We start from the raw sequence: 21,658 nt of genomic DNA on the forward strand, positions 1-21,658 counted from the left end.
TATGAGAGAGAGATGGAGAGATGGAGAAAGCAGTAATGCAACCTGCAGCTCATAATTTGCAATTTTTTGCTACACAATTACACACATGCACACACACACACACACACACACACACACACACACACACACACACATTTTTTAGTATCTATACAGCCACAGGCCCCAGACATCCATATCAACACTAACCTAGCATTTGTGTTTTGTTTTGTTTTTTTGTAACAACGGCTCCCAAACCTAAATAATGGAAAAATAGGAGAAAAATACAGTCAATTTTACTGCTAGTTATTTAGTGTGTGTTTGCTCTGCTGGGGGAGCAGGAGAAAATGTATGATTCAGCTGGATTTTAGTAAAAACTTCCATTTTGATCTCCTAACTCTGGAATGCATGACTAATATCATCAAATTCATGTTTCTAAATTGCCATGAGGATGTGATGAACAAATACGGAATTTATGGTTTTACATTTAGCTAGGCCTATATTTTCACATAGGGATTTGACATTGTGTATTTTGAGTCCATGTACACACACACACACACACACAAACTAATATTGCAACATTTTTATACAGACCACACTGTCACATCCTTATGAGCACAACAAGACCATTCGATCTACTCTGCATTTGCCCTCCCTGTTAGGGGCCGATAGTGCTTCAAGTGGCCAAACCAGGAATTGTATTGAAAAGACAGCAGGGCTCCAAAAATGGAAATTGGCTCCATCTTTTTTTTTTTTACCATTCTTGGGTCTCTCTAACCAACCTGACTGCCAGAGATAGAAAAAAATCACGTAAATTGAAGGGGAATCAAAAAATGTCGTTTTAATGGGTTCAGTGGGGACAGTTTTCATCCGAGAGGGCGAGGTGTTGTAAAAGGTTGCCATTTGTGTATTTTAGGCCTGATTTAGGAGCGGCTTTAAAATTTCAAAATATCACCAAAAATAAGGTTTCTGACAAAATGTCATGCTATATGCACGAACACAGACAAAGTTATCAAAAAATAAAAACTGAAAAATGACTGAAAAGGACGTTTTCCATCCAAGCGGGACCGGAGGATTAATGAAACGCGCAGTATTTTTTTATCCGACTACTCGATTAATCGCCAGAATAATTGATAGAATATTCAGTTACTAAAAGAATCCATAGATGCAGCCCTACACTCAAGTGCAAGCCTACCTAAAAAAAGTAACAGCAGTACTTTGTACCACTGTTTAAGAGGCTCTGCCAGATTCCTTTCTGTTTCCTTTGTGGGTGGCTCCTTAAAACCGGGAAGTAGCCTTTGCTTTACTGTTAGTCGCTCATCAGTGCTGTTGACGCACCAGGCACCAGAGAATGCGATCAGTCCGGTTGTTGCGGTGCCTCACTCATACCTTACCGAGCCTACACAGTAGCCTGTGCATGTAATAAGTGAGTCTGTGTGTTTACACCATGGATGATCTTTACAAGTATCCTATTTTCTTCGAGTGTCCCAGTCTGGACGGAGAGCAGAGGAAGAGGATAGAGAAATACTTCAATATTCGTCGCAAATCAGGAGGTGGAGACTGCAGCCTGGTAACGGTCATACACGATGGAGTTCACAGCATTGCTTTTAGAGAGCAAGATGGTAAGACACGTTTGTTTATTTACTTATTTATTTACTTATTTCCTGTTTAACTGGGTGTTTCAGTGCTTGAAAGTGTGTCGTCATGTGCTGGTGAAAGTGAAAGTATGCCTGCGCTGAAAACAAGTGTCATGTTTTTATTTTATACATTTATAAATAGCTTATACACATATGAAAGAGACTGGTTTTACTGCTTGCAGAGCCACATCTGAACTTTCAGGCTGTCGGTGTAACTTTGTACACAAACTGTGTATCAGCTGCCCCTGTCTAAATATGGAAACATATCATTTTAGTTTCACTTTCACAATGAGTCCAGACTGCTCTTCATACACTACATAATACATTTTAGACCTCGCATGATCATACAGGAACTGTGAGGGAGCTTGTAAAACAAAAGGCATCAGAAACAGAATGTGCCAAAGCCTATCAGTGATTCCATCATTGCCCCACATGACTGCATGGATAACTTCACATGCACTAAAGAGGGTGTGGCTTTAAAAACAGCTGATGTTACTCTGAGATGGAAAAACACACACAGGCTGAAAGCATGGATGGATAATGACTCACTGGGGCCCTGGGCACAGACATGTGACAGCCCCCCACCCCTCCTATACTGGAGCAAGAAACCCCTGTCAACAGCACAGCTACTTTGTTTGTAGTCATTTTGTGCTTCTTCGTTGTGAATTTGATTCTCTTTGTGGTGGACTGGTGGTATTGCATAAGGCTGTGCAATGAATCGTCCGGTGCTCGTGATTACGAGTTTTGAGGTCAAACGATTTCAAACTTAATGAAACTGAGGGTAAACGATTTTTGGTAGCCCAATTTTCAGTCACGGACGCCTGGAGATTTTATTATGTGTTCTATGGAAGACGCGCATGCACAATACCGCCCCTCCCCTCAGATCACGTTACATCACGCTCGTTAGGGCTGGGTGGTATGACAAAATTTTCATATCACGTTTAAAAAAAGAATCATATCAGTTTCACGGTATTTGACGGTATTTTGCTTTGGTTCGGCCCACTTGACATGCTGCTGTGTTGTGCTATGGCCTATCCAAGTGCTGGAATTTGTTATTTACGTGACAACGCCTGAAGGCAACACAGGCTCCGCTCCATTAGTGCCGTGCTCGGTTATAATTGTTTTGGCTTTGGTCAGGAAAATGTGGCCCGAGCCGCACTCGAGTGTGCTCACCTGTGTGTGTGTGTGTGTGCGCGCGCGCGCGTGTGCATACGCATCGGGGCGAAACTCCGCCTTGTGCGACACAGAGAGCAGAGGAGGATTGTAAACGCGCAGCCATGTAGAGACAGAAATGCCATCATGTAAAGAAGATAAATAACATAAGTCATCGTGTTCATCTTCAGCAACGTGTACAGTTGTTTTGCTTTCAGAACTCTCTCCGGCAGCCATTCTGGCCACTAACCTTTTCTCTATGCTCTCACTCTAGCCGGCTCTAGCACGCCTGTGGTGTGCAGTGGTGAAATGGGTCCCCACTGAAACACTTTCCCGCCGCATTGTTTGGGCAATTCACCGGAATTACTGTATATGAAAAATTAATATCATAACGAAAATAAAGACTGGTTTTTGGTAAGAACCATACCCCACAGCCCTAACGCTCGTCATTCGACTTGTATTGACTTTCCAGGATGGCGGCGTCAGGCAGTTCGGTCCAGGTCGGTAATACAGTTGTAAACAATCATTTTAAATGAACTCTCTGATAACCTCAGAAGTTCTCGATGCTTTTGGTTTGATGTTAGGGCCTGTCGCAGTCGACCACCAAAGTGTGGTGCAATTCTGAGCACTGGAAGTGGGTTAAACGATAGCTTTTAAGTGGGGTTCTGCGCTATGCCCTTAGAGTTAGCCATTTGAGCCATTTGGCTAGTATGCGCTGAAGCTGTCTACCTAGCGCTACATCCAATACGCATGATTTTGCTTCCCAAGGAACGTTTCAACTCAGGATCATTCAGGAATACACCCTAATCAATTTTACCCCGGATCGGTCCTTTTAGCAATGTTAGAGCGCCATGTAGTGCCACAACTAGGCCTGTGTATTTTTTTTCTAAATACATTATCAACGAATAAGCAACCAGCCTAGTTCACTGTTATATAAATAATAAATACAGCATGTTTTCAAAGTCAAAACATACTCGTTTGCATAATCGTGATTTCAATTTTGACCAAAATAATCATGATTATGATTTTTGTCCATCATCGAGCAGCCCTAGTTCTGCATCTCTAAAGTAATTTTGGGTCTTTTGTAGTAATGTTGCAGCAACAACAACATTGTTTGAAGTGGTTTGTGCCTTTTCGGTGTTATTTTACATCTCTTTGTGGTAGTCTTTGTGTTACATTTGGGTCATTTTACTTCTTGTTGTGGTTATTTAGGACATCTTTGAAGGTGTTTTCTGTCTCTTTGTGGCCCTCTTGTATCTCTTTGTTGTGATTTTTTTGTGTCTCTAAAGTAATTTTGTGTCTTTTTGTAGTGATGTTGCGTCTGTTACTTGTAGCTTGTGTTTTGTGTTGCTTTATGGTCATTTGCACAATAAGTGGTTCCTATCATTGGGGCAATGCACCCCATTATAAAGCAACTACATGGTTTGAAGTTTGGCTTTTTGATATTTTTTTTGCATCCCTTTGTGGTAGTTTTGTGTAACATTTGTGTCACTTTGCTTCTGATTTTGATACTTTTGCTTATATTTGACAGTGTTTTCAGTCTCTTTATGGCCCTCTTGTATTTCTTCAAAGTGATTCTGAGTCATTTTTGTAGTGGTTTTTCATCTGTAAAGTAATTTTGTAGTGTTGTTGGATCTCTTACTTGTAGTTTTGTGGTTGTTTTGTGTTTCTTGTGGATGTTTTGCAGCTCTAAAGGTTGTTTGCATCTGTTTTTGGTTGTTTTATGTTGCTTTATGGTCATTCATGTAACACTGGTGAACCAGGTGAGAGTGGACTCAAATGCACCACTCTGGAGAGAGTTCGGGGAAAATAACACAGTCTTTACTGGTCAAAATGTAGGTTCGGTAAACAGAAGGACAATGGCAAACAAATCCAGTAGGGATGAGGCAGAGACAGACTCACTCAACAGGCTAAATAAAAAAAAGGAAAGAACACAGGGAAACAAAAGGCTGGAATGCTAGACACACAAAGGAGCTATGACAAACTGGCACTGGAGGATAATGAGACACAGGTGAGGCTAATCAGACAATCAGACACAGGTGAAGTCATCAAAAGGGAGGGAAAACACACCGGGGCAGGAAGTGATCTGAAACGAGAGGAGATGTGAGTTTCAAAGTAAAACAGGAAACAACATACTGAATGACATAAAAAACATAACCTAAGACACTAGAGATGTGACACATTTGTACAATGGGTGGTTCCTTTCATTGGAGCAAGACACCCCACTATACAACAGCAACATCGTTTGAAGTAGTTTTCTGCCTTTTTGATGTTATTTTGCAGCCCTTTGTGGTAGTGGGCACAGTTGGCTCATTTTGCTTCTTATTTTGGCAATTTTGCATGTCCTTCGAGGTATGTTCTGTCTCTTTGCAGTGAATTTGTGTCTCTTTGTAGTGTTTTAAAGTCATTTTGTAGTGATGTTGCATCTCTTTTACAGCTCACTGTAGTTTTTTTTTCTTTCTTTGTGGTAGTTTAATTCTAAATACCATAGCTATATACTATACAGAACATGGTTCCCCAGGGCCCTCCAACAGCTTGTGTTGGAGCCACAATAACATTCTTAGTATTTGTTTTGATTCCTGTTTAACTAATGGTGACTACATGAAAATAGATGCAGTTTGTTGTTTGTACACGGGGTGGCGCACTAGAAAAGGAAAATGCAGGTAATTTAGGTAAGGTGCAGATGATGAGTGGCAGGTGTGCAATGGTGGAAGCAAGAGTTTGTTTGCAGAGTTTGTAGCGTGTCGAAACTGAAATTGATGAATGGACACTTACCTGTGATGGACTCTGAAACTGTTATGTGGAAGCTTACCTGAGATCAATTATGGACATACAATGTTTTTTGTATTCAAATAAATGAGTCACCACACTCGAAGAAACCTGACAAATTGGACATTGTCTAATTGTTGTTGCCCAGAGCACATGTCCGGACAATTTCTCCCCATTTGCCCCTCAGAGTCCTTAAATGCAACGTTTTTACACCGTCTCTACACCTTGGGTCCCTGGGCAAAAGGCGTAATGAATAATGTCTCCCTTTCTGTTTCAGCTCAGCAAAGAGTCCTACAGAGATCAAAGCATGTGTTGGAGTTAGCAGGAGGTCCTCTGGTGCTGACTGTGCGAGGCAGCCCAGGATCTGCCACCTGCTCTCCCATCACTACCTCAACTACAAACAAGACAGTTAGCCCAAAACTGGACATCACTCCATCACAGGTCAGTGTGGAAAGTCCTACAAAATAGTGTCACAGAGTAAATGTTGCACACTACACTACACTACACCGGATAAAGATGGATGTCAAATCATTTTCTTCATATTTTTATGTCTTAAAGAGTGTTATGAATTGAACAGCATAACCGTGTAATGAAAATCTAACTTGATGTATTGTAAATCTTTCCAACAGCAGAAACAGCAGTCCATTGTTTCTTCTTCAAGTCTGCCAACAAGTGGTGAAGAGTACGAACTACAACTTAATGCTTACCTCCTTCGTTACCTAAAGGAATGTCCAAAGGCTGGGAGAAAACTAGAAGAAGAACTTGCCTCTGTTTCCTGCTCTGCTCAGCTTTACCCAGAGGAGGAGAAGGTTTTAGTTAGCCGTTTAGCTCAACCTGGTGCTGCAGATGAAGATAGCAACTGGAAAGCAGAGGTAGACAAACTCTTTGATGGCTACCTGTGCCACTATGAGTTAGACTCTCACAAGGTCAAAGCTTTGCTTCAGTCCTGCAGCTCTCCTCAGACCACAGATGAAGTAAAGGTGTACAGCGAGGTTGGGATGGCTGTTGTTGTTGGGGAACGTTCCCAGGTGAATGCGAGATTGGTGGAAGTAGGGGGCATGCGTGTCAAACGAGGGTCAAGTTTGAGTGAGAAGCAAACCAGTGTTCGTCGACTGGGCGAGGCCAAGCTCCGTCTCCTCTGGAAAGAGATTGAGCACAGTTTGGGACAGGATTTTCCAGGCCTGAAGATCACGCAGGGAGCTGCAGGTCAGTTAGTTTTGGAAGGTTCTGTAGAGGAGATTCTTAAGGCTGGTGAATGGATCTCTGATCAGGAGAGTTTGGTGTTAGAAAGGACAGTTCCTGACATGAGTCCACATTATTTGGCCTTCTTGAGAAAGGCATACGGAGGTCCAGGGGTGCTAGGTGACTTTTTAGGGGTTGGTGACAAGGTGGAAATAGAATTACGAGACACAGAGCTGCGGTTCTTCTCCCTCTCTGCCAATAAACTGGATGACACAGAAAAAAAACTGCATGAAATATTCAACGAAGTCAAGATTGACGTTCCTAACTGCTCTGCTGTGCCATCTGAGCTTCGGGAAAAGCTTAAGTCCAAGACAAAAGAGATAAACCAAGGCCAATACAGGGCTCAGGTCGTGTTTGGCTCAGACAGCACAGTGTGCTTACTGGGCCACACCAAAGAGGTTGAAGAGCTGAGTGAAGTTGTCATACAGTTTATCTTGGACCAGTCAAGCATAGAGGGCAAAGTCATTCTGCCTTACCCAGAGTTAGTACAACTCTTACCGGAATTGCTGCAGCTGCATACGTTTGACTATTCAGGGATTACCTGCCACCCTTTAACATCTTCCTCTGGGCCCATGGTGGTGCTGGAGGGTCCATCCGGCAAAGTGACTGAGGTCAGGAATAGGCTTGGTCCATTGCTGAACTCCCTTGCTCAGGACAAAGTCACCATTGACCTGCCAGGGGCAGTGAGGTATTTTGAAAGTTCTTCTGGAAAAGAGAACATTTTAAGTGTTGCTCATTCTCAAAAGTGTCTGGTGCAGCTTCAGGAACAACCTTATGCTACTAGACAGATTTTGGCATCTGGCGCACAGTTGATAAAAGGAGGCACAACGGTTGCTAGCTACAGCCTTCGTGATGGGTTCCAGGTGCTGGTGTGTCATGGTGACATCACCAAACTGGAGGCTGATGCTCTTGTGAACGCTGCTAATGAAGATCTGGACCACGGTGGAGGTGTTGCTGCTGCACTGAGTAAAGCAGGTGGCCCTCAGGTGCAGAGGGAGAGCAGAGCTATAATAAAGCAGACTGGAAAGATTCCTACAGGCGATGTGGTAGTGACCACGGGGGGGAACCTTAACTGCAAGAAACTGCTGCATGCTGTTGGGCCTGTAGGTAGAAAATCAGGTGGCAAAGAAAGGATGTTGTTGGAGAAAACTGTCCAGTCTGCTCTGAATTTAGCAGAGATGATGGAGTTCAGGTCTATAGCCATGCCTTGTATCAGCTCAGGTGTGTTTGGTGTCCCTGTCATTGTGTGCTCTGAGGCTATTGTAACTGCTGTTAAGAAGTTTGGCAGTCAGGGGGGGAGAAGTCTGAGAAAAATCATCCTGATTGATAACAGGCAGGACGTGGTGAGGGCCATGCAGGAAGCATGTGACCGGTTTCTTCAAGGCATGAGTACTGGAAACAGTGCACCAAGCAATCTGGGTTCCCAGATGGGTGCTGCTGCTCAAGACACATCAAGAGGAGCAACTGCTGGAGCTCCTGAGTATGGTGTCCATGTAGCGATCATTCAGGGAACCATCGAGACCCAGCAGGTGAGAAACTTTGCCACAATGTTGTATTAATGTAAATGTGGCTACTTGAATCAGGATGTTTCGCAAGCTAGTCTGCTGTAGTTGCTGGGTAACAGTGTCTGTTTGCATACAGAGCTAATGCTACAGAATTAACTTCCAGGATAAACATGGTGGTCAGCGTCTCTTGATTATTAAAGTGGATTTTTGTATTCTCTTAGGTGGATAGCCTGGTATCCCCTATGGTTGGCCATGATCCTCTCTCGACTCGTGTTGGAAATTATTTGGCCAACATGGTTGGACCTCAGATGACTGCAAAGTTTCATAAGGAAGCAGGAGGAGCAACCCTGCCTGGTGACACAGTCCTGGTGAAGGGCTTACCTGTACTTCAAGCTAAAGGAGTGTTCTTCCTCAACCTCCTCCCCTGGGATAATAACCAACATGGAACTGCAGTCCAGGTGAAATCATGTATTTGGTGAATAAGTCTGAGTGGGTTTTGTTGTTCCTGCTCCTTTAAGGTGTGTCGTAACCTTGGTAATCCTTGTATCTTCCAGGTTCTGAGACAGGGCATCAGAAAAATTCTGAATTCCTGTCAGATCATAGGCTATAGTTCAGTTGCTCTCCCTGTGCTTGGGACCGGCGCAGCCCTGCGTTTTCCTCACAGCGTGGCATCCAGGGTTGCACTGGAGGAGGTCCAAGAATTTGAAAAGAGCCGAGTTCACACAACATCTTTCCTGGTCCGTATTGTCATCCACCCCAATGACAAAGAATCTAGCAAGGTAAAGAAAATGCAGTAGCGATACTCTGTGACAAAAACAGGAATACCATAGTTTGTTGTCATGTATGTGAAACTGGAAATAAACCCTCCACTTTGTCACCACAGGCCTTCCAGTCTGTCCAGGAAAGTTTGCATCTCAGAGGATTCACTAACGATGCTAACCCAGACCAAGGTTCATGTGAATATTTTCTATTAAATAGGTGGAACAAGACTTTGATAAATAACTTGTTTCCTCAATCTTTAAGGCTGCAATGATAATTGTAAGGCCACACCGGTGGGGGCAGAAAACATTAATGAGGCTCCCAAACACAACCAGCACCATATTACCACTTTTAAAGTTATTGTTAATATGCTAGCAAACTATTTTCTACTCACATATAGAGCTGATACGGAACAGCATTGCATTCATTTCGAGTCTCCTTTTCAACTCTGTTTTGGTTTCCACCAGACCGTAGAGAAGTACCTGCATCTTAACTTGTTAGATGCTCAGCTGTCTTCCTCAGCTATTTGTTAATCTGTCTGCTGGGTTGGTAGTGTACAGAGGTTGTTTGCTAAAAAAAGATTTTAGTTTTCTTTTATTGTACCATTATGAGCAACCATAGAGCCATGTGATTCAATATACATATTAATGCAGATTTAATTGAAAATATTAAACCATAATTGTACTTTCTTTTTTATTGGAATGATTTTAGCTTCCTTTTACCGCCATGTCTCCCTAACAAATGATGAGGTCACAGCCATGCTGGGTGAAGTCAAGCTTCAGATGGTCCGTGGTGACATCATTCATGAGACCACTGACGCCATCATAAACACAACTGACTTCAGCAGCAACCAATCTGGTAGGGTGGATTTTCTAAATGTTTTGTTTGACTCTGAATATGCGTTTAGAGGAAGACAGCACGTCACTCTGGTGTTAATTTTGAGAGATTTGCATCCAGTATGTTCTCTCAGGTTAGATTCGACAGTAACTGTATGTTCACAAACTCCACAGGTGTATCCAAAGCCATCTTGACTGCAGCGGGGCCCACTGTCCAAGCAGATCTAGCACGAGGTAAGCCTGAAAAATGCCGTAGAAATACTTCAGAAGAGGTTTTGGGGTTGTGCACATTATTAATCAACAGATAAACTTTGACTCCATCCATGTTTTTATGCATATTTTTAATTTGTGCCTAAAAAAAACAAGTGAAAGCACCAGGAGTGAGATGGTATATCCTTCGAGTGTGGGTGCTGGAATGACCCATTTCACATTTTGTACCACTTCCTCTATCCACTATGGGGCGCTGGAGAACACACTTATGATATGTTATGTTTTTGTATATCAGATATAGACCACAGCATGAAATTTGAGGTAAATCAAAAGATAAGTGTTTGAAAAGACGTACTTGCTGTCGCCACTAGGTGTTGCTATGACTATCACGGAATATTGTCATATAGATGTGTTCAGGGTGGGCCTATAATGAATCGTGAAGTTTGGTGCAGATCGGACCATTTACGCGAAAGTTATAGGAATTCAGTGTTTCACAGCGAGACATCAAAATTCAGCGCTCTGCAGCAGGTGTGCCCTTCAGTGAGAGATAGATCTTGTAATAACCTTTGACCACAAAGTAGTCAAGCTTGCACAAACCAATTTTGAAGCCAGTCCAATGAAATCTGTCGGAGGAGTTTGTTAAAACACAACACATGGGCAACGCCAAAAATGACCATGGAATTCAAAATGGCCGACCTCCTGTAGGCTTTAGGCAATAGGCCCGTTTCCACTGCAGGAACTTTCGGGTAATTTTACGGGGCCGGGGTCGTTGGTGCATGTCTCCACCGCAGGAACCACCCCCGAAGGACAGAGTTCCGGAACTTTTACAGGGGCTAAACAAGTCCCTGCCTCGGTGTGGGTACTCAGAACGGCCCCGAGAAACTCCTGGCTGGGGCTTGGGGATTACTTGAGGCCTGTTTCCACCGCAGGAACTTCGGGGTAATTTTACGGGGCCGGGGTCGTTGGTGCATGTCTCCACCGCAGGAACCACCCCCGAAGGACAGAGTTCTGGAACTTTTACAGGGGCTAAACAAGTCCCTGCCTCGGTGTGGGTACTCAGAACGGCCCCGAGAAACTCCTGGCTGGGGCTTGGGGATTACTTGAGGCCTGTTTCCACCGCAGGAACTTCGGGGTAATTTTACGGGGCCGGGGTCGTTGGTGCATGTCTCCACCACAGGAACCACCTCCGAAGGACAGAGTTCTGGAACTTTTACAGGGGCTAAACAAGTCCCTGCCTCGGAGTAGGTACTCAGAACAGCCCTGAGAAACTCCTGGCTGGGGCTTGGGGATTACTTGGTGCTGATTGGATATACTCAAGGCGGGATGTGACGTTTTGTAATTAATAACATGGTTATCGTAGATTAGCTGGGCTAACCGTTAGCTGTTAGCGGTGTCTGTAATAACTCCAGTCACGGTCCATGAAAAAAATATTTTTTCCAGTGCATATCTTAGTTACAACATGATTGAGCTAGCAAAGCAGTTTTGTGTTGCTATGTGTGGTATTTATTCAGTTTTGGGAAATCACGATGTCCAGAAAGCATCAGCTAACAGCAGCAGCAAAGCTAACATCAGGACGTCATCTGTTAAAAGTCTCCTGTTGTTAGATACAACATGAAACTACTCCAGTTAGCTCAGTCATGTTGTAACTAAGACATCCGCTGGAAAAAAATATTTTTTTCACGGACCGTGACCGGAGTTATTACAGACACCGCTAACGGCTAACAGCTAACAGCTAACGGCGTCCCTACGTCGCCCTGGTCAAAATGGTCACGCAACGATTACGTCATATCCAGAGCCCGGTAACTTTACAGGAGCCTTCCTCCTACTCCACACACTTGAGAGGGCCGAGCCAGAGGACAGTAGTAGTAGTTCCTGTCCCCCAAATAGTACCAGGAACTTCTCCAGTGGAAACGGGCCTCATGGGTCCCAAGGGGCTTTTTTGTGCATCTGGGCATAATACAAGCATGATACTTAGTTAAGTGCATTATTTTGGCAACATTCTCACCATCCAACATCTTATACACAAATCCAACATGATGCTTTTTCATGTTTTTTTGATGTCGTATTTGCTTTTAAAGTTTTTTGTCGTTTTTTTTTTTGCCAGTGGGCCTTCCAGCAGACCTCATGTGCACCACAGGACCGGGGCAGCTTGGCTGTAGGGAAATCATTCATGCTAGTTTTAAGAGTGACCCTCAGATTATCCGGAACAATTGCAAAAAGATACTGAAGCAGTGTGAAAGCAAAGGCTACCACTCAGCAGCCTTCCCAGCCATCAACACTGGTTTGTACTGTGTGTGTGTGTGTGTGTGTTTATGTGTTTACTTGTGCATTATGGTCAACACCAAATTTGTCATTTAACAAAATTAAGGTCACAAAAACACAGCAGTGTAAATGGCATCATTGGTGGCTTCTCCATGTGGATTCGCAGTCATTGTCTCTATATCCCACCAGGTATCGGTGGCATGGACTCTGTCAAAGCTTGTAAAGCGATGCTGGATGGCATGACTTCAGCTATCACGGACTTGAAACCAAATTCGCTCAAGCTCATCCGCATTGTCATCATCCAGCAGCCTATCTTCCAGGCTTTCAGGTCAGAGATAAATCTTGGAAAGCTAGCATTTTAGTATGGGTTGCATATTTCAACCAGTCAGAAAAGCTTGTTTTAAAGCTCTTGTCCTGTAATATGCTTTTGCAGATCAGAGCTCGAGAACCGCTTTGGACAACCTGCCACTCGCCACCTCAGCCTCAGAGGTTTGTGTCCATTTGTGCCCAACTATTATTAAGTAATATTCACCAGGTTCATCATCTTAGTTCAGCCTGTTAGCAAGCTAACATTTGCTAATCAGCATTAAACACAAAATACAGCTGAGGCTGATGGGAATATCATTAGTTTGCTCACAAACCAAAGTGATGTGATGAATTACAAAGGAATTATGACTTAAAGAATAGCACTATCTTAAATATCGGGATTACCAAAAATAGTAGAAATTATGGGACCTCGAATATCTGATGCAACTCCCATGCCAGTCCATCTGATAGTTTTCTAGATCAAATAAAGGGTCACAAATGTTAACTTCTTGTGACTAAACAAAGATATAATTGTACATTTTTTCTATTTTAGTTTCTTTGAATTGAAAAGGGCATGTGTTCTGGTAAATAAATATTCAAATTAAGAAGTCTGCAACAAGAAAATGCCAAATAATTGTTCATAATAATGACATTTAACAAATGATTAAAGGGGCAGTGTGTAAGTATTTGAGGGATTCAGTGACATCTAGTGACGAGGATTGCAGATTGCAACCAGGTATAACTTTTCTTGGTTAGAATGCCTCTAGGGTTAATTGTTCAGGAGGTTTGTACCAGGAGGCCAGTTATCCGCAGAGGGCTTTTTCTCCCCAAAACAAACAGAGCAGAGGCCTGTACTACAAAGCAGGACTTTTTACCTGACAACATTTTTTGTGATAAGATTACAGAGTGTTATGTACATCCTGTGTCATTAACATTTCACTGTCTTGCAGTCGCAGATACTGATTGATGATCGTTCTTTAGTATTACAGAAAATAATTTTAAAATTATTAGTAGCCATGCAGAGCATGTTTTTCATGCACAAGACAAAAAAAAAACATTTCAATATTGCAAAATATTGATATGTATTGGTATATTTGACCTCAAGTCATTGATGTAATGAGGTGTCACATCCATATTTGTTCTGTTTTTAGACAAAGCTAAACAAAAACTCAAGAAGTGGCACGACAAGCATTCAAAAACTTCCACAGCTTCAGCACCTCAAGGCAAAACCCTCATCTCCTCGAAGCCACCACCAGCCGTGATTAATCTGATAGGTTGTGGTTCAGATAGCATCAGGACCTTCAAGAGAGACTTGGAGGGGATCCTGCAGAAGCAGCTGGTAGAGAGAGAGCTGGATGTGCGTGATTTTTCCAGGCTTGATGCCATGGAGCTGGAGGCAGTGCAGGCAAAAGTCAAAATCTTAGGAGTTAGCCTGGAGCACAGGAGACGTCAAAGTTCTGAGGGTGTGAGTGGCAACAGAGCAGGAAACACAGCTAGAGCTGAAGGTAGAGATCGGGCGGGGTCAGGAAGAGACGTCTATGTGCTGAGAGGCCTGAAAGAGGACGTGTTGAGCATCATTGAGCTTGTACACAAATCAATTCAGAAAGCACTCTGCGAAGACCTCCAAGATAAAGAAGAAGCAATGTTGGCTCTCAGTGTCCAGTGGTCGATTCAGGATGTGAATAAAGCCTGGCACGAGCTGAGCCTTCATGACAACTACATCCTGGAAGTGGCTTACCAGAAGAAAGCAGTGTCCGTAGAGATGACAGCACCAGATGGCATGATGGTGACGGTAAACCTGAGGGCACAAGAAGCCACAAACCAGCTATCAGGCATCACATACAAAGTGAAGAGGAGCGAGTCTGAATCAAGTACGTCACATTTTGTACTTTTACAAAATATTTAGTAACATATGTTTAAACCATCATCTTTCTATGCCTCTGCGCCAGCAATAGCCATGACCAGAGACATCATGTATCTGGGTTGTCTGTCTGTCCATCCCTCCCTCCCATTCTCATAAACAAAATATCACAAAAGTGCCTTAAGGGACTTGGACTCAGCGATGATCTGATTGGATTCATAGGTTGAAGGTCAAAGTCAGTGAAACCTCATCTGTCTCATTCTTGTGAATGCAATATCTTAAGAAAACCTTAAGGGATATTTCTTCTAATTTGGCACAAATGTCCACTTTATGTCAAGGATATCTAAAATTTGGTGGTCAATAGTCAAGGTTACTGTGACCATCTGAACATTCTGGTGAATGTGATATCTCAAAAACACTTAAACAGAATTTCTTCACATTTTGAATACAAACGTCCACTTGGATACAAACGTCCACTTGGACTCAACAATGAACTGATCAGATTTTGGTGGTCAGAGGTCAAGGTCACTGTGACCTTGTATCCGTCAATTGTCAGGAACACAATATTTAAAAGACACCGAAAGGGAATGTCTTCAAATTTGGCACAAACATCCACTTTGATTCAAGGATGATTGGATTAGAATTTGGTGGTCAAAGGTCAAGGTCACTGTTACCATGCATCCATCTCATTATTGTAAAGACTATATTTCTAAAACACTTAAAGGGAATTTCTTCAAATTTGGCACAAATGTCCACTTTGAGTCAAGGATGATTGGATTAGAATTTGATGGTCAAAGGTCAAGATCACTGTGACCCCGCTCATTGCATTATGGTAAATGTGATATCTCAAGAACACTTCAAGAGATTTTCTTCGAATTTTGGATACAACCGTCCACTTGGACTCAGCAATGAAATGATTAGAATTTGGTGGTCGAAGGTCAAAAGTCAAGGTCACTGTGATCTCACAAAACATGTCTTTGGCAATATCTCAAGAATTCATATGCTATTTATGACAAAGTTTCAGACAATTACTTTTATATCCAAAAGGTCAAAGATCACCGTCACTGTGCCAACATACTATTCTGCAAAAACACTATTCTCAGGACACTCAGGAACAAAATGGGTGATAATTTGTCAGATACTGAATTAGTGACACTAATATCAATTGCTCTTGAAACTGTGCTGATGTATAGACCTTCTCTGCTGCCGGTGAGAGGATGTGTTTGAAGTATCCATGTTTTCACAGACATGGATATAAAGTGTAAGTGCAACTTGACTGGTTCGCAGAGGCATACAACTATGAGGTGGTAATTGTAGTTTGAATCTGTTAAAAACAGATCAACATAACATTGATTTGTGTGACTTCTACTTTAGCCCTGGAGTTGCCAACACAATGGGAACCAATGCACGGAGAAGTCTTTAAAAAGGTAGAGCTGCAACCTAACTCACCCGAGTACCAGACCGTAGCCCAGGGTTTTGTCAAAACAGCTAAATACAACATTCAGAAAGTGAGTACACGTTTCTCATAGCAGCATTAAAAACATAAAGTACAGAAGTTGTAACTGTGATTTGTGAATAATGGATTGTTTTCTGATGACAGATTGAGCGTGTGCAAAATGTCTACCTGTGGCATGCCTATACTGTGTGTAGGCAGCGTATATATGCCAAGAATGGTCCAGCAGAACTTGGGGAGAAGTCTCTCTACCATGGCACATCAGCAGAGGCATGCAGCTGCATTGAAAAGGACAGATTTGACAGGAGCTACGCAGGAGCACATGGTAAGGAATGTTTTCACATGCTAAGCTAAGCTAAGCATACAGCTTCTGGCTGCAGCTTCATGAGAGTGGCGTCTGTCTTCTCGTCTACCTTTTGGCAACAAAGTGAATAGTGTGTTGAACTACTCCTTTATGTTCTGTCTTTTCTTATGTAATTTTGTTACAGCTGCTGCGTTTGGAAAGGGAGTTTACTTTGCAGTCAATGCAGAGTATTCAGCAAGAGGGTTTTCACCAGCAGACGCGTCAGGCCTGAAGCGGCTGTATGTGGCTCGTGTCCTGACCGGCCGTTACACAGTTGGTAAATCTTCCATGAAAGCCACCCCACCCCGAGGCTCAGACCCCACTGACTGCTTCGACAGTTTGGTAAACAACCAGCAACAGCCCACCATATTTGTGATCTTCCACGATGACCAGGCCTACCCAGAATACCTTATCACCTTTAAATAAGTAAAACTGTGAAAAAACTCATGGTTCAACACTGTATCATGGCAACACAGTCACCAGAAAAAAATTGTTGTATGTTTCTGCAAACTGCAGGTGTGTTGCATTTGTACATTATGATGAAGCAGATATGTTGTAACCAAGCAGCAACCTCTGGGCCTGAAAAATAAATCCAACAGGGGGAGTGACAAAAACTGCAGTTATCTGACTTGACTCTTTTGACTCGGCTCCAGAAGCCAGTCAATCCCTGTAGACCCTGACGTTAAAATGCCCAGCAGAAATAAACATGTTTACAGCCTGGTACAAAGAACTGTTTTGTTCTCTATAGCCAATATGTCCCTTCATGACAACTGTACAGTGGGTGAATTTGTAAATAACCTACTTGTTAAGTTTTTATCAGGCTTAAAGTTGTGCATGATTAAAGACAGGCCACTTTAGCCTTTCACCAAACACTTTCAATATGGTACCTTTGGAACTGAGAGTAACCCTTCAGATATGGTACCTAGACCCTAACGTTCCCACTGTAAACAGTACCCTTAAATGTGGGCCGTCTGATCCACGTTTATCGTCCTCAGAACATTTTCAGAACAAAATAAAACAGGCTGCAGTGAGAATCTCTCTCCATGGGATATCTAAAAATAGCGGGTTTGTGCAATATATCCTTCTCAGGCAAGCCCAGGGGTTTAGTGTTGCTGGAGCCCACAGGAACAACGCTCCACAACACTTTTTTTCTCTCCGAGTAAGGATTACAGTAAATACAGTTCACATCTTCTGGTCAAAATTAAGACATATAACTGCTTCACAATCAACTCATTACTACAAGTGTATGTCATATAAATACTAAAGTAATGGTCAAAGGTGTCACAGTGAAATTTAAGGTGTGTTGATGGACTGATGTCGTCAAATCGTGTGTTGAGTAACATTACAAGTGAATGTTCCACCTTAAAATTGGCCAAGTGAATCTTTTTCTCAGACTCCAGCTGCTGCTAGAGGCAGCAAAACATCCTTTATTTTATAGTTGCAGTTTACTAATATATGTAAAGCACTCAACGGTGTGAACAGAGGTTACATCAGCATCAAAACCAGCCACTAGTGATGGCTGAATGAGGCCTCATGAAGCACTGTCTTTATTTTCTGAAGCCACCAGATGGCGCTGTCTGTTCAACAAAGGTTTGAAAGCACACTTCATTGCAAGTCCTTCAGCCTTTATCTTTAAACCAAGAGCGCCATCTGGTGGGGTCAGAAAATAAAGAAAGTGGCTCATGAGGCTTCATTTGGCCATCACTACCAGCCACCACTCAGCCCTGAGCAGAGTGACTGTCTGCTATTGACCAATCAACAGACTGCAGTGTTCACAGCTCCACCTTTTAGTACCAGATCTGTGTGCTAGGTACCCCAACAGAGGGGGGACCAAAAATGGGGACATACGGAACAGTTCCATTGGTACCATCCACAACTTTTCACAGTGGAAACAGAAAAAATGTGTACTGAACTGAACTGAACCATACTGCTCAGTGGAAACGGGACTTTTGAGTGCCAGGCTGTCTGCCAGTAATGTCCTCAGCTCTTCAGTCAGATCCAACCCTCGATCCTCTGCAGGACCCGCCTCTCTCCCAGATATAGTCACGTCTGGCTCCAAAAAAAACAAGATGGTGATGGCCATAATGCCAAACCAAGGTTTCAAAATGGAGTCCACAAACCAATGGGGGATGTTACTTTGGTTAACATGTGGTTAGGTTCAGGCACAAAAACCACTTGGTTATGTTGAGGAATGTTTTGGCTTAAAATACCCGGTTTTAGTGGCACAATCCCTGTTGGAAACACAGCGATGTCTTGATAAAAAAGCAACCCCTTTAATGGAACTATCCCCAGTTCAAATCAGCTCATACACTACTACACATTAGAAACATTGATATTATATGTATAAAGTGCTCAAATGTAATGTATTCGTGGTTTGCAGAGATGCACAATGCCAACATTTTCATCTGGCGACCAGGCTGACAATGGTGTCACAGTGATCCTGGTTAAATAGTACAAAAATAGTGATACCTTAGAACGTATGACTTTTACTTTCAGTTAATGTTAGGTTGTTTTCCCGAGCTGACTGTGAGCAGTATTCATCTCTCAGCAGCACAGAAGAAGCACTTCTATACCAAAAACACATTGGCAAGATGTCACCTCTGCTGACCAGGCATGTAATTGACAGACTCGAACAAGGCATGTGTAGTGAATTACAACCACTGTACTGAACAGTCTTGTATTGAAGGACAAAGCTGTTACATTCCTTGAAATGAAACTTGGAAATAATTATTTTCCAGCTTACATAAATCTTATGATATAAAAGCAGAAATTATATTTCATAGCCTCCAAATGTGTAATACAGTATAATGTTGTGTTTAACAGTGATGGCCAAATGAGGGCCCATGAACCACTGTCATTATTTTCTGAAGCCACCAGATGGCGCTGTGTGTTCAACAAAGGCTTGAAAGCACACTTCATTGCAAGTCCTTAAGCCATTATCTTTAAACCAAGAGGTGGGGTCAGAAAATAAAGAAAGTGGTTCATGAGGCTTCATTTGGCCATCACTAGTGTTTAAGTAATGTATCTCCAATTTAGCAGTGTGCAAGTTGAGGGTTATTGTATTGTCATTTATTTTATCTTGTTGATTAATACAGTATTTAAGAAGCATTTATTTTTGGTAAATAAAAATGTATATTTTAATAGATGTTTCTAAAGGAGAGCAGGGGTGAAACCATCTGAACCTGGGTAACTGATTTAACTAAAGTGGTGACACTTTATTTGGGAAGTGCATTTTTGATACTAAACTTCCCTTGGTGAACATATTGCTAAAAAAATCAACTTTGAGTGAGTTTCAAGTAAAAAGTAAAGAATTTCTTTGACTGTACGATGAAGTAACGGATGAATCCAAATTAAAGATATTTTGGACATTATTAAAGTAGCGAGTTTTTTTTTATTTGAATGGTGCAAGAGAGTACTGGAGCAAAAGAAGGAGTGTCTGCATTTTTGTAACAGTGCCATTAAATTGCATATTTATGACAAGTGTGTTGAAGAACTTTATTTGTATGGAGCATCTTCCATGACAACACAATACAGCGTTGCACATGGTCAGTGTCTGGAGGGTTTTATAATTCACTTCGACTCCTCACGAGTTGGTTTGGGATGGCAGGTACGTTCTCTCTCCTTTGGTGGGTGTGTCAGAGGTGTTACCTACTCAGACAGTTACCTTGTCTTTACTTATTGTACTTACTTTTTTTGTTTGTATTGGGTCATTTCATGGGATTGGTGCCTTTTGCATCCCCAAGAAATAATCAGTTATAAAATTACAATATCAACAGTTATGCAATTTAATGATATTACCATGTTTTCTGTCCTTAATATGACATCAGATTAAAGTCGCTTAAATATTATTTGAAATAAATAAAATTACTTTTGTGCTGGTGGGGGTGAGGTTGACTGTCCCTCGCTATGATTGTTGTACAGCAGGAGTTTTAAAAATGTTCAAATGTTCACATTTACATATTGTTTTATTACATATTGTTGTTGTTTTATTCTTAATAGACGTGATCACCATGCAAAATTAGGGTGCACTTGATGATCTGAATGAAAATTATCAAATTGGGAAAAAAAAGTCCACATCTTAAAATAATCTCAATGACAACAGGGACTAAAGTACTGCTCATATATGTGCCATTTATTTTTGTTTTCTGTTTTGGATCTTTGTTGTTTTTAACCTCTTTGAGGCACTTTGTGTGACTATCATATGAAAAGTGCCATATAAATAAAGTTGATTTGATTTGATCTATTGCATATGTCTAATCAGGAATATTGGATATAGTCATACTTAGTTTTGTCAACCCTTTGACTGACCTATCAAAATGTAAGGGAGAAAAACAGTCAAAAAATCTGAAATTCCACAGCCTGAGATGGCACAATACATTTCTTGTAACTTAAATCTGTTTTTAGTCCCTGGCTACTTTCGAAGTTGAAAAGGCACCGATTTTCATGAAATGACCCCTTTCACACCTGCCAAATAAGCTTTAGTTTTAATTAAAGAAACAGAGAGGACCACTCTGTTTTTTAACAGATTATTCAAGCTCAGAGAAAACAATTATCTGTTTACACAAAACTCCAAAAATGTGATTATTAAAGACAAGGATTTTACATAATAAAACCAACTAGCTCACAACTAGTGACGGCCAAATGAAGCCTCATGGACCACTTTCTTTATTTTCTGACCCCACCACATGGCGCTCTTGGTTTAAAGATAAAGGCTGAAGGACTTGCAATGCAGTGTGCTTTCAAACCTTTGTTGAACAGACGGCGCCATCTGGTGGCTTCAGAAAATAAAGACAGTGGTTCATGAGGCCTCATTTGGCCATCACTGCTCAAAACCTAAATAAAGACAGTAAAATGTTCCAGATTTGAATACATGAGAGCAAAATCAAACCAGTACACTGTAGACTGGTGTATTCATTCCAGTTCCTACCATAAAGATGTCGACCATACACACTGTGAATTATACAGAAAACTAAATACAACCTCAATAGAAGAATTAAAGATAGAGAAATAAAATATAACAACAACAAGCTCAGAAAATGACAAATATTGATAACTCAGGTGTTGTTGAATCAGAATAAAGAGACAGAAAAACCCATCACAGGGTCACATCCTCAGTAATCTGATGCTGCTTTGAAACTGACTTCAATGTAGCTACTTTCTCTCTATTTAAATCTGCTGTTAAAAAGTCTGCTGGTGATTTCACATCTCTCCCCCTCAGGTTGGGATTACTACATGTCCCAGAATGCCGTTCAACAAACACATGTTATAGTGTAAATGTTTCCAAAAGTAACACAGCACTGCAAACAAAGTGAGTAAATGAATCAAAGGCCTGCTAACAGTGAGTATA

At 41.8% G+C, this 21,658-nt stretch overlaps 2 protein-coding genes across 3 annotated transcripts in view; one reads left to right on the forward strand and one right to left on the reverse strand.

The window, feature by feature from the left end:
• Positions 1 to 21,658, reverse strand: part of LOC125884326 (C-type mannose receptor 2-like) — a 138,441-nt gene that overhangs the window by 83,622 nt on the left and 33,161 nt on the right. The gene's annotated exons all lie outside the window — the stretch shown is intronic.
• Positions 1,296 to 19,757, forward strand: LOC125883567 (protein mono-ADP-ribosyltransferase PARP14-like). 2 transcript variants are annotated; one of them, XM_049567950.1, is made up of 15 exons: positions 1,296 to 1,598; positions 5,812 to 5,975; positions 6,164 to 8,305; positions 8,503 to 8,739; positions 8,836 to 9,060; positions 9,165 to 9,231; positions 9,752 to 9,898; positions 10,051 to 10,110; positions 12,191 to 12,367; positions 12,538 to 12,676; positions 12,782 to 12,837; positions 13,806 to 14,525; positions 15,890 to 16,023; positions 16,116 to 16,293; positions 16,457 to 19,757. In XM_049567950.1, exons 1-15 carry the CDS (start codon positions 1,424 to 1,426, stop codon positions 16,735 to 16,737), a joined length of 4,902 nt encoding a protein of 1,633 aa, XP_049423907.1. In that variant the 5' UTR covers positions 1,296 to 1,423; the 3' UTR covers positions 16,738 to 19,757. The 2 variants fall into 2 exon arrangements, with proteins under 2 accessions (XP_049423907.1, XP_049423908.1); XM_049567951.1 differs by having other exon boundaries at positions 6,167 to 8,305.

This window comes from Epinephelus fuscoguttatus, linkage group LG23 (genome assembly GCF_011397635.1).
Source record: "Epinephelus fuscoguttatus linkage group LG23, E.fuscoguttatus.final_Chr_v1".
Classification (NCBI taxonomy): domain Eukaryota; kingdom Metazoa; phylum Chordata; class Actinopteri; order Perciformes; family Serranidae; genus Epinephelus; species Epinephelus fuscoguttatus.

Excerpts from the sequence above, each read along its gene's own strand:
- LOC125883567 (XM_049567950.1), top strand. The coding sequence starts at position 1,424 with ATGGATGATCTTTACAAGTATCCTATTTTCTTCGAGTGTCCCAGTCTG. Across the intron at positions 1,599-5,811 it reads TGCTTTTAGAGAGCAAGATG|CTCAGCAAAGAGTCCTACAG; the intron begins GTAAGACACGTT and ends TTTCTGTTTCAG. Across the intron at positions 16,024-16,115 it reads CTAAATACAACATTCAGAAA|ATTGAGCGTGTGCAAAATGT; the intron begins GTGAGTACACGT and ends TTCTGATGACAG.